Source organism: Thalassophryne amazonica, chromosome 15 (assembly GCF_902500255.1).
Source record: "Thalassophryne amazonica chromosome 15, fThaAma1.1, whole genome shotgun sequence".
Taxonomy (NCBI): Eukaryota; Metazoa; Chordata; class Actinopteri; order Batrachoidiformes; family Batrachoididae; genus Thalassophryne; species Thalassophryne amazonica.
Window position 1 is genome coordinate 35,150,234 of NC_047117.1, and position 13,203 is coordinate 35,163,436.

Below are 13,203 nucleotides of genomic sequence, written 5' to 3' on the forward strand. Positions count from 1 at the left end.
CCTCATGAAATATTCCTACCATTTAACTTAAACATTCATTATTTGTATATCATGCCTGACAGACAAATGCATATTTATAATACGCTACTGGATTTGATCTTATATTTAGAACTAAGATGCTTTAATTTCTTGAATTTGCTTCTGTTCTTTCACAAAAAAATTACAGTACCTATGTTGAATATTTAATTTTTTCCAACCGTTCATTCACTGACTCTCACATGGCACTGCATTTATTTTTCTTATCATTTACAGTATGCTTTTTAATCAATGGCTATTTCTGCTAGTTTAGCATAAAAAAGGTAAGTTCCACTCATCGATTAATCAACCCCACAAGAGAAACAATTTAGCTGATGTCTACATTCACAAAAAAATCCAAGGCATGTGTGTAACCAAACCTATGCAGGAAAGCAGAACTGCATTAATGCATTCTGCTCATCAGGATTTCAAAACATGTTCATTTCAACTGGGAGAATGTTGACTTTTCTCTTACATACATACCCTGATCATGAGGACAGCTTTCCTGATGTCACGGACACCATCATATACCAAACGTGATGCATCAATGAACTCATTTTCTTCAAACGGCTGTGGGGGGTTTGTACTCAGTGCCTCAATGGCTACCTCCACTTGTTCAGCAAAACGGGGCATGACTGTGAGGAGAAGTAGGTAACACAGGGAGGAAGTGAGAAAAACAAAGGTTAATTACAGTTATTTGTAGCCTTTTATTGCAGTTTCATTAAAGTAGAGACAAAACCGCACTGATTGCAGGTTCTTTTTGTTAAACAAAAGGATATGATCAGACCCGTCCAGCAGTAGGGTCTCCCCCTGTATCTGTCTCTGCTCAGGTTCAGGAAAAGGTGACACATCACTGTAGTCGTCAGTATAAGTGACAATACGCCATTACCGTATTGCACGTCTATTAGCCATTTCACCTTGGTTCACACTGCAGAAGATGGGCCTGTCTGTCACAGAGCAGAGTGTGTGTACTGTGAAGTGACAGCCGTGTGTGGGTCAGCGTTACAGTGCAACGACACATACTTGTAACCTCATGCAGATGAACAGAAATAAATTAAGTCTTTTGAATCAAACTGAAGGCAAACAGCAAAACAATAGTCTGTTCTCAAAAAAAAAAAAAAAAAAGGTTGATTTGTCTGTAACTATCAATTGGTTGGACCTGATGGAAGACCTCATATTATCATGTGTTCACATGAATTACACAAAAAGTGAATGAATGCTATTTCGTATTCATAAATATTGGCTGGGTGTGTGAATATTTATCATTCTACCTCGTCGCTCCGTGTGTTTCATAGTGTGCCCTTTTTAATATGGAAATTGAGCTGTAGCAAATGATCATAACAAAGCTGTACTTTACCTGGTCAGATAGTTACAACCTGAAGAAATGGTACAGCATCACATGAATTATTATCTACAGATATTTTATCCCTTCCTTTAAGTCCTCTCTTACCTGTCGCTGTTCAAAAATACACTATTACACTATCTTTTTGTTGTTGTTGTTGTTTGTTCTTTTTTTTTTTGTTTGTTTGTTTTTGCTTTGTTTCTTAATCCTTTAAATCCCATAACCTTTTGGCAGGTTTGAAGAGTGCCTTTTTTCTAAACTTTGTCAATAAATAAATCATGTGCACCAAACACTTCCATTAGGAAAAATAACCAAGCAATAACTTAAGAGTGGATTCCCTTTGATTTATTTATTTATTTTTACAAATAAACACATAAAAAGGATTTCCTTTGACACCAGTATAATTTTGTTCCTTTGTGTTCAACTAAAGAAACCACAATTTTATATCTCCAGTCCTATCAAAATGTGCGTCTTCTGGAAACAATTCAGCATTTTGACCCACACTTTTCCAACCTTCAAATATCAAACTTGTCAGCATCAGCATCAGAGAGCAAAAGAAATGTGGTAGACATTCAACTGTGATTAAATTGTGATGCCAAAAAAAACAAAAACAAAACAAAAACAAACAAAAAACAAAACAAGTTGATGCAGAATAAAGCAATGACATACCTACTAAATAGGCAATCACAGCTCTCATTGGGGAAAAAAACACTGAATACAACATGGACACATAAGATGACACTCTTACTCCAGATCTACCTTCAGGTGTTCATACTAACATTTTTGTTTGTTTTGCCAAATGGGGAGATCAACATTTATTACAGCTTTATTACAATCTGTATGTGTTTTTCCAAGTTAGAAATGGGAAACTCTGAGCTCTGGGATTCCACCGAATGCAATATAAGCTTCAATCACTGCACACGCATACATGCTTCTACTTACAGTGCATCCAGAAAGTGTTCACAGTGCTTCACTTTTTCCATATTTTGTTATGTTATGACCTTATTCCAAAATGGAGTAAATTTTTTTTCTCTTCAAAATTCAACACCCCATAATGACAACATGAAAAAGTTGTTTTCTTTTTTGCAAATTTATTAAAAACAAACAAACAAACAAAAAAACTAAGAAATCACATGTACACAAGTATTCACACCATTTGCTCCATACTTTGTTGATGCACCTTTGGCAGCAATTACAGCCTAAAGTTTTCTTGAATATGATGCCACAAGCTTGGCACACCTATCGTTGGGTATCGCTTTACCCATTCCTCTTTGCAGCACTGCTCAAGCCCCATCAGGAAAATTGTGGAAAACTGATGGGGTACACAACTTCAAAACAGTATGATCATCATCTTTCAGCTGCCGCTGTTTCACTCAAGCTCCTTGGCGGATCTGCTATGGATCTACCTGGTAACTTGGGAAAAGTTTTATACTGGATGCCCTTCCTGATACAGCTCCAGATGTACATGAATAATGGAGCAGGAACTGGGGACCTTCTGTATGGGAGGCAAGCAAACTAACTGCTTTCACCATCATGCTGTCAGACCTTTAAAATACAGACAGTTCATCAAACTTTATTCAACATATCACTTGAAATCCCACCAAAAATAAACCATTTACAGGGTCCAGATCCTGTTAAAAACAAACAAACAAAAACAATGTGTGCGCTGCAGCACAACTGTGAAGCCTTCAATGACTCAACTGACACCAACAATTATGTGACAAAAATTCTGTGAAATTTTAACAACTCTCAGGATAGAGCAAAGACAGGCATGGAGCGAACACAAATACATTATTGAAATAAATAATTGCACAGAAAAAGAAATAAAATTATAGGACATGGATAGCATGCAAAGTCAACCTTTTTTCTCAAATACTGCTAACACTTGGAAAAACACTGCATGTGTAGAGTTCATCTTTTTCTAAGTTTGAAAAACCGTTTATCAAACAAATGAAATGTATATTTTTCTTCTTTTATGACTTACAGTAAGATGTTGTAACCTGTATATTTTACTCAAGACATGTTTGAGTTTTACATACTTCTCACATGACTGTGGTGTTTCCAAAAAGGTGCACAACTTGCAGGTGCAGTGAAAAATGAGCCCACAGCAATCAAAAATGTCTAGGTGAAATTTCAAAAAACAAAAACAAAGAAGGTCAGAAACTGGATGGCTTTCAAAGAGCAATAACCACTAACAAAATAACTGTACGAAATATAAAAACAGAAGGAAAAAAGTCCACACACACTTGGACTGGATTAAGACACCATTTTGAGAATATGGTTTGAGTGATGACACAGGGAAAATAACAATAATAAGAAATTAATTAATTAATAAAAAAACATAACACAAGGAAATAATATTAGAAAGCTATTTGTGTGATTTTTTTATTATTCTCCATATTTCCTTGCAAATGCAGGGTGAGTTAATTCAATTAACCAACTTGCAGTAAAGGTGTATCCATCCACAGTGCCCACATTTGTCTGATATGAAAGCAGAAGCTAAGTTTCACCAAACATAAAAGGCACTACAAAAACTCTCTTCCTTCTTCTTTTCATATTTAATTCAGTTTAATCCACTTACTGCAGAAGCGTAAAACAGGCTTTTGGGAATTGCTGGGAAGGCGTTTTAAATAGAAATATTTAAATGTTCTCCCAGCTCTTAATGAGCAAAGTTGCTGATGGTAAGGAGCAATTTCACTCATTCCAGTTGAAAAATGATGAAGGGAATTAAATGTGACCATGTAGGAATGGATTTTTTTCACCTTCTAGGCTTAACCACAGTTTAAGTGAGAAGTTATGGAGGCACAATGAATACTTAAAAACTTCACAGCAGAGACGCACGCCACTGCAAAGTGTTCAGCAAGCTTAAACAAAATGAGCTGCATCATGTTCGAGGCCTGGACCTCAGCCTCACATAAAGAAAACCCTGTTTACATAATATATTACATGAGAGAAACATAAAACAAATAACTCATACTATAGATAACCCCTGAAAATTATATGAAGAGTTCAGATGCAAAACCCAGTATCTCCAAAACCATAATTTTTTAGTTGAGGCCAACATGTGCTTGGCTGCCAAGTGGACTATCAGTGTGCAAAATATGCAAGAATTTGAACAAACTGTTTTCATTTTATTGAAGAAAGTCTGTGCATTTCCAAATATGGTTTCCTATAAATCTCCATTTTCAACTGCATTTTTCCTCTATTAAAAAATAAAATAAAATAAAATAAATAAAATAAATAAATAAAATACTTACTGGGTTTTGCATCTGAACTCTTCATATACACTTTTCATTTTTAATGTGGAGGGTGCAGCTTTCTGTTCTCACTCCCAAACAATTACATTTCAAATGTCATTAACGGATCACAGGTTGGTCATTATTATATCATTAAATTATGTGTGGTCAACCACTGTTATATCTGGCATTCATCCCTACATTCTTATCTAGAATATGAAGCTTCTATTTTGAAGCTTCATATTCATATTCAATCCATGCACATTACAAGACAAGACATGCACAGTTTGGGGCAACAGACCAAGAAATATGATGTCCTATAATACCCAGGCTTACAAAAATGTGCATTAGGTTTAAATATGTAAAGTACACACATCAAATATATGAACCACTCCTTTTTTTTTTTTTTTTTACAAAAACCTAGAGATCTGTAATCAAACTCTCAAAACAAATCCCCCACTCTTCCATACCATTCATTATATATTAGGTGTAGTAACTCCTTTTTGATGAAATACTTGGATTATTATCACATATAAATATTAAATGTGATGTATTTACAAAACAAAAAGTCAATTGTCCCCCACTGAAGATGTTTCACCAGAATTATTTAACCACAAAACTAAAACCAAGGTTCTAGCTTCTATCAGCAGAATATCTTTTGGCATTTGGATTCTTGTCACCACTTAGATGAAAATGTCAAAAACCTTGTTCTCCAGCTGTCCCACAAAGAGCAAACAAGTCAAGTGGTGATTAGTATTAAGGTTACTCCCACTTCTTCTTACAGAACAGATGGCTATTTCCTCTCAATATTCAAGGGCAGGATTTATTAATTTCACTAAGATATAACTTAGTCCCAGCACATCCGATTCAGATCTTCACCAACTTGTTTCATGGCAATCGACATCCAACTTAATGATGAATTACTGTCACTTTCTGCTCTGGAATATGGATCAGGAACCTCATACAGATCAGTACAGGAGAGGCTTGTCACATGTGACAAGATGATTCCATTTTATGCAGATGATAATGCAGTATTTTATATATATATATATATATATATATATATAGAGAGAGAGAGAGAGAGAGAGAGAGAGAGAGAGAGAGAGAGAGACAAGTTGCTTCCAAATATAAGGAGCAAGACCAGCCAAACAAGTTAAAAAAGAAAAAGAAAAAAAAGAGACAGTCCAGAAAACACGTTAGATTATGTTTTGTGGGTTTATGAGAACTTATTTCTGTTGCACTCAGTCTGCTTCTTTTTCTGCTCTTCTCAACCCTAAAATCTTCCCAAAATCTTCCCTGAAATATCACCCCATACTGCATTGCTGCTGTCAGACCAATTTCCTCACCAGCACTCCCTTTTACCTCCTACCTTTATTTTGCTCTGATTAAGAGACCTCCCTGACTGTCCTTGAGCACTGAGTTCACCATCTGTTTCTCATTCTGGCTTAAACCTCCTTCCCTATTATAACAATGGGTAGCAATCTGAAGAGTGACTCACACTGTTCAATAACGCCATGCTGGACTCCTATTGGCTGTACATGAAGACCAGCTTGATTATTAAGAGAGCACTAATTCAGTCCCTGAGCATGTGAAATCACTTTTTTTATTATCAGCATTAGCATTGTTTCAAAAGCACTCTGATTAAATGTTAAAAATAAACTTGTTTCAATTACGTTATGTTGTTTTTAGTCGTGTGAGGCACATAGTCAGATCCTTGGTGCTGTTATTTACATCTAGACAAGTGGAAAGTCTTCATTTTTGTCTTGTGCGTTTTTTCAGTGCACTTGATCCAGTGATTTATTGGCACGACATGTGGGTGGCAACGTGAGCGTGCACCATTAGTCACTGCAAAACCCTGGTTAAATCCCATTTACTTGGTCCAAAAGCAATAAGAAGGAGAAACACTACCCTGCTTCACCAAAAGGCACAGTGACTTAGGCTGCATATATCAGGTTTTTTTTTTTTTTAATCTACACTCTCCAGGCACCGCATTAATGATCTACTTTAAAATTTGTCCCTTTATTTGAGAAGATTAGTTTAAACACAGAGAGTGTTAGTGGACAGAAAAGTGTCTCGGAGAAGAAGAAGAAGCAGAGGAAGAAGAAGAAGATAGGAGAAAAGAGAGAAGCCATAACCACTTTCCCATTAAGGTATTGATTTTACTCCCTCTCAAGGACACACTTCAATCCCAAGCCTGGCTGCAGACTGTCTGTCAGGAATCTATGGCTCAGCTTTACAGAGAGAAACTGTGTGCTTTGGCTGCTTGTATTTGGCCTGGCCATAAATCTGACTTGACTCAATATGAGAAAGAGTCATGGGTAAAGTGAGACAAGGTCAAAGGGCAGGGTAGTTGTGATCAGCGGCCTGTGTGGATGTGACAGGCCACTGGTATGAGTGACTGCTGGTGTAAACAGTGGCGCAATCAAATAAACACACAGTAAACGCTGTGAGCTGAAAGAGCCGCGCTAAAACACTCAGACACACAACATGATTTAACACATTAACACTGGAGATAAGTGAGGCAAAAAACAAAAATAAAACGTTACATGAGTGAATTCCACTCAAGCAATCAGATCTTGTACTGGAATCTTTAGTGACATCTATTGATTATTGGGTAGAGTCTACTTAACGAGAGTCAGCACCCTCTCTGTGGTCCTACATCCTTTCCATTTGAAGGGCTACACTGTATTCATCTTTCTCTTAGCCTTGGTTTTCTCCTCGACTGTGTTCACATCTACAGACATCAGGACTGACACGACAGAGACAAGAGCAATGCAAAAGTTTACAAGGATCAATAAGTGCTTCATGGTCTAGATCTGATATGCATGGTAGCTTTTTAAACACCAAGCTACCATCACAAAGAGAAACACAACAGCGATTCATCAAAGAGAAATGTGGACCCAGTGAAACGTTGGTTAAGTTAAACACAGTTGCAATTTTGTTCGTGCCTTAACATCTCAATTAGCATGCACAGCTGACTGTGCGTGCTAATTGACTGACCATAACCTTAGCTTCACAGTGGAGTAGAGCGGAGAAGGATATTCTTTCACCAAAACAGATCAAATCGAGGCTTGCATCTCAGAAGTGCCTTCTGGCAATTTCTAGCTAAACATCTTCTTTTTTTTTAAAAAATCTTCCTTTATACCACTTCATTATCAAGCTATATAACTGTTGATACAATATGCAAAGCTTGCACTGTGCACAATTTCTCCAATCACAGCCACATGAGCCTGTAACTTCTTCTTTGTTGTCTGGGTGTCTGGGTGGCTTTCCTCATTCTTCTCCTTCTTGCACAGTCACTCAGTTTTTGAAAACTGTCTACTCCATACAGATTTACCATAGAGTGCCATACTGTTTGTATTTCTTCATAATTCATGTAAATAAAGCCTTGATATTCGAAATAAACATATCAATCAATCAAAAGTCCAAGACATATTCAGTGGCACCTTCTCCAACAGAGAGCCTCGTTCACAACTACCACAAAAGACTCCAAGTTGTCATTAATGTCAAAGGGGGCAACACACGGTATTAAGAACAGGGGGATGCAAACTTTTGATCAGAGTCATTTGGGTAGTTTCTGTTGTCATTATGATTTAAAAAGAGTAAACATAGTTGTATGACAATAAATGGCTTCACCCAACCACTAACCATGAGTGAAAATAACATTTTTGTGATATCATTCATATTCTCTGAAAAAAAATTTGAGCACAACTGTATGTCTGTAGAATCAGTCCCATTGTGTTTAAGCAGTTGTCCTGTAAAACTTTACAGCAGAGCTCTCAAACTGATTCCAGAAAAGGCCAAGAGGGTGCAGGTTTTATTTGCAACCATCCACTCCATCAGGTGATTTCACTGATCAACACTTTGAGCAGATGGAATCAGTTAATCAGTTGACTGGGACATCATTATGTGCTTGGGGATTTGATGTTAAGGTCAGTGAGGAGATTTTCAAGGCATTTAATCCACAGAAGAATGTTCTCCCAGTTGCTTTGCAGCCAGTTACATTTCCTAAAGTGGACAGGATTGTGTGAATCCATGTCAAATGCTCTCTAGCAACTGGTTTCAACATTTTTTATTTTTTTTTTGATATTAGAGAAACATCATGAAATTTTAGCTCACTAAATCAGGCTTTCGTGGGACTTACCAATTAAGCTGTCACCACTCACTGTCATAAAGGATGCCACATAGTCAGGTTAGATCAGGAACTTATACTGATGCAACATCCACCACACTACTGTATCACCCTTGGCCCTGATTGGCAACTATCCAGACAGTCCACCAATCCATCACAAGACACATCTATCTAGTGACCTCATCACTTCATAAGCTATTTTCAGACATCTCTCGTCCTCATAGGCCAAGCTCCCAGAGACATGAACAGCAGTGCCAAGATAACTGAATCTCTCAACAAGTTCAACACATTGAGCTCGTACAGACTCATTGCTTATGGCTGAGTTCAACAAGTCACTGAAAGTCTGGATTTTCATTTGATTCAGAACAATCACAAACCTAGACACTACAACTTCTCACTCAACTCTTTATGTAATGCAGTCATCTTTGATTCCATAAATATTCATAGCACCAACACAAAGTCAACGTCAGTGAACCTTTTTTCAGCGACAAAGGCACCAAAGTCACTGGGCTTCACAACCCCTCCCAAAACCCATGCCATGCAATCACTAAACAGAGCAGGACCCAGAAAACATCATCACATAGTGACGGGTGGTCAACATTAATTGGTTTGGTGCCATGTCAATCAGGACTTTGTGGAGAGTCAAATGAATGGGCACTAAACTCCACATTAGAACAAGAGTTGTCAAGTGCAGCCAGTAGGATGTGCCAATGTGCTCAATCGCTGTAGCCTAAATAGTCTTTGCACCAACAGTAGAATGAAGCCAAACAGGTTGTCATAGATTCTAAAACTGAGTGATGGAATGTACCCAGATTTAATGCAAGCTGCTTTGATGGCTGCTTGACATGTTTAATCTGCATTGATGAAGCCAATTCAATGCTGCTATACAATACTGCAGGTTGAAAGTCGTTGAGGACACCAGACACAGGAACACTCAAAAGAGACTTTACCTCTAGTCTCTTTACGTCTTTAGCCCAAATCAAGATGCAGTTCAATCAGAGACACTTGCGTCATTAAATTTAACATTAAAAACATTACATAGACTTCACAAAAATGGTGCTTCTCTGTCAGGGTAAGCTATCAAAGAATCTGATCAGCAAAAAGGACTAAGTTGTCAGCACAACAGACGCATACCGAGCGTCCAGAAAGTATTTACAGCGCTGAAGTTTTTCCACATTTTTTTATGTTACAGCCTTATTTCAAAATTGATATTGTTTTCCTCAAATTTCTACACACAATACCCCATAATGACAATGTGAAAAACTTTGAGATTTTTACAAATTTATTAAAGATTAAAAAACCCCTAAGAAATCACATTCACATACTATACATATTCACAGCCTTTGCCATGAAGCTCAAAACTGAGCTCAGGTGCATCCCAAGAGCACATGACAAGAGCACAAACTAAGCATGAAGACAAAAGGATTGTATGTTGACCTCGGAGACAGCATTGTCTCGTGGTACAAATCTGGGGAAGGGTACAGAAATGTTTGTTGTGCTTTGAAGGTCCCAATGAGCACCGTGGGCTCCATCATCTATAAATGGAAGAAGTTTGGATCCACCAGCACCCTTCCGAGAGCTGGCTGCCTGTCTAAACTGAGCAATCGGGGGGAGAGGGGCCTTAGCAAGAGAGGTGATCAAAAACATGATGGCCACACTATCAGACATCAGCATTCCTCTGTGGAGAGAGGAGAACCTTCCAGATGGACAACCATTTCTGGAGCAAATAACCAATCAGGCCTGTATGGTAGAGTGGCCAAATGGAAGACACTCCTTCATAAAAGGCACATGGCAGCCCACCTGGATTTTGCCAAAAAGCACCTGAAGGACACTCAGGTCATCAGAAACAAAATTTTCTGGTCTGATGAGACAAAGATTGAACTCTGCGGTGTGAATGCCAGGTATCATGTTTGGAGGAAAGCAGGCACCATCCCTACAGTGAAGCATGGTGGTGTCAGCATCATGCTGTGGGAATGTTCTTCAGCGGCAGGAACTGGAAGACTAGTCAGGACTGAGGGAAAGATGAAAGCAGCAATGTACAGAGACATCCTGGATGAAAACCTGCTCCAGAGTGCTCTTGACCTCAGACTGGGGTGACGGTTCATCTTTCAGCAGGTCAATGAGTGGCCCAGCCAGAGCCTAGACCTGAATTTGATTAAACATCTCTGGAGAGATCTGAAAATGGCTGTGCACAGACGCTTCCCATCCAACCTGATGGAGCTTGAGAGCTACTGCATACACTCGTGTTGTCATTATGAGCTTTTGTGAGTAGACTACTGAAAGGAAAAAATGAATTTACTTCATTTTGGAATAAGGCTGTAACATAACATAAAATGTAGAAAAAAAGTGAAGTGCTGTGAATACTTTCTGGATGCACTGTACAGTACATAAACATCATGTGTAAAGGTACAAAAGCACCCGAAGAGGAGGATGGGGTGGTGGAGAAAGCTATAGCAACAAATGACCTGAGCGGGAGGACATCAGGAGAGATTTAGTGACAACTCTAAGTATTTAAAAGCTTCAATGTTGAAGCCATTAGTTTCCTTGTTTGTAGGTGGCACACACAGTGATGTCTACAGTGTGGGTCTAAAGTGTTGGCACTGCTGTTACTGCTGTGGGTGGTGTGCACACTGAGCTGGAACTACTGTAGAAGATGGGATATGCTGACACATGCAGCTTGGCAATTAGTACCCTGGACTGCTTTTGTGCATTTAATAGTAGTGCACATTTATGTTCTTCATATGATCATTCATTCATATATATATATATATATATATATATATATATATATTCCAGTGAAATCTTTCATTACTCAAGACAGCTAACTCTTAGGTCATGCGTTTCCTTAAAAAATCATAGCCAACATTTTTGGTGTGTTTAACAGGTTCCTGTCTAATCTGTAAAGAGTGCAGTATTTTAATGTGGAAATGGTTGCACTCATCCATAAGTGATGCTTAGGGTAACAGCCAGAGATGTTACTGAATATTTTCATTCAGTCACTTTTTATACTCACTTATTCCAAATAAGGGTCACAGGGGAGCTGCAGCTGACACCAGCAGTCACTGGGTGAGAGGCTGGGAAACACTGAACATGCTTGCATTTATTGCAGGTCCAATACTTGCAGACAAACATTTGGAAGTGAGAGAAAGCTGGAATACCCGGAGGGAACCCACGCAAATACAGGGAGAACATGCAAAATCCACACATAAAGGACCAGGTGGGACACGATCCCAGGACCTTATTGCTGTCAGGCAACAGAGCTTACCTTTAAACCTCCATGTTGCCTTACTAAGTGTTTTCATTGTATTTTGTAATAGCACAAACACATGGATCAAAAAGAACACAGCTTCTGAAAAGGACTACATTTTCAAAAAACGGAAATGAATCAATTAACACCCACTTTTGCAAAATAACATTCAGGTGCTCAACACGTTTGATTTTTGCAGAATGTGTGTGTGTTTTAATAACAAATGGTTTCACTCAGAATTGCAAAAGGCAAAACAGAACAAATATCCAACCAAGAAAATTTTCCAACTTAGACACCTTAGACATGAATTTGCAGTAGAATATAAAAATTGTTTGGGGAGGCACTTTGGGGAGGTGATGGTCTAGTGGTTAAATGTTGGACTTGAGACCAGAGGATCCTCGGTTCAAGTCCCAGCCTGACTGGAAAATCACTAAGGGCCCTTGAGGAAGGTCCTTAATCCCCAAGTTGTTCCCAGTGTGTAGTGAGTACCTTGTATGACATCAGGGTGAATGTGAGGCATTGTTGTAAAGCGCTTTGAGCATGTGATGCAGATGGAAAAGTCAGATATACGAGATCTATTAGAAAAGTATCCAACCTTATTATTTTTTTCAAAAACCATATGGATTTGAATCACGTGTGATTACATCAGACATGCTTGAACCCTCGTGGGCATGCAACAGTTTTTTCACGCCTGTCGGTTACGTCATTCGCCTGTGGGCAGTCTTTGAGTGAGGAGTCGCCCACCCTCTCGTCGATTTTTTTCATTGTTTAGGAATGGCTCGGACTGCTGCTTTGTTTGATCAAAATTTTTTCAAAACTGTAAGGCACAACTGAGTGGACACCATTCGATAAATTCAGCGGGTTTTCGGTAAAAATTGTAACAGCTGATGAGAGATTTTGGTCTGGTAGTGTCGCTTTAAGGATGGCCCACGGCGCCTGCACTTCGAGGCGGCAGCGTCTCGCCGTTTCAAGTTGAAAACTTCCACATTTCAGGCTCTGTTGACCCAGTAAGTCGTCAGAGAACAGAGAACTTTCAGAAGAAGTCGGCATGAGGAGTTTATTCGGACATTCCATTGTTAACGGACATTCTGTAATGAAAGAACGTGCGGGCAGAGTCACATGTCGGGCCGGACCCGACCGCGGGGGGTCGCGACAGGAAAAACACCTCCGTTGGAAACATTAACGGGCAAGTTGGAACATGCCCAAGCTGTTAAACAATTTCTCAGTTACT

General features: G+C 38.7%; 1 protein-coding gene across 1 annotated transcript in view; it reads right to left on the reverse strand.

The window, feature by feature from the left end:
• Window positions 1-13,203, reverse strand: part of ctnna2 (catenin (cadherin-associated protein), alpha 2) — a 1,141,281-nt gene that overhangs the window by 77,728 nt on the left and 1,050,350 nt on the right. Inside the window, exon 13 of the mRNA XM_034187601.1 lies at window positions 499-650. Within this exon, the coding sequence (XP_034043492.1) occupies window positions 499-650 (152 nt within the window). The remainder of the gene's footprint in view (window positions 1-498; window positions 651-13,203) is intronic.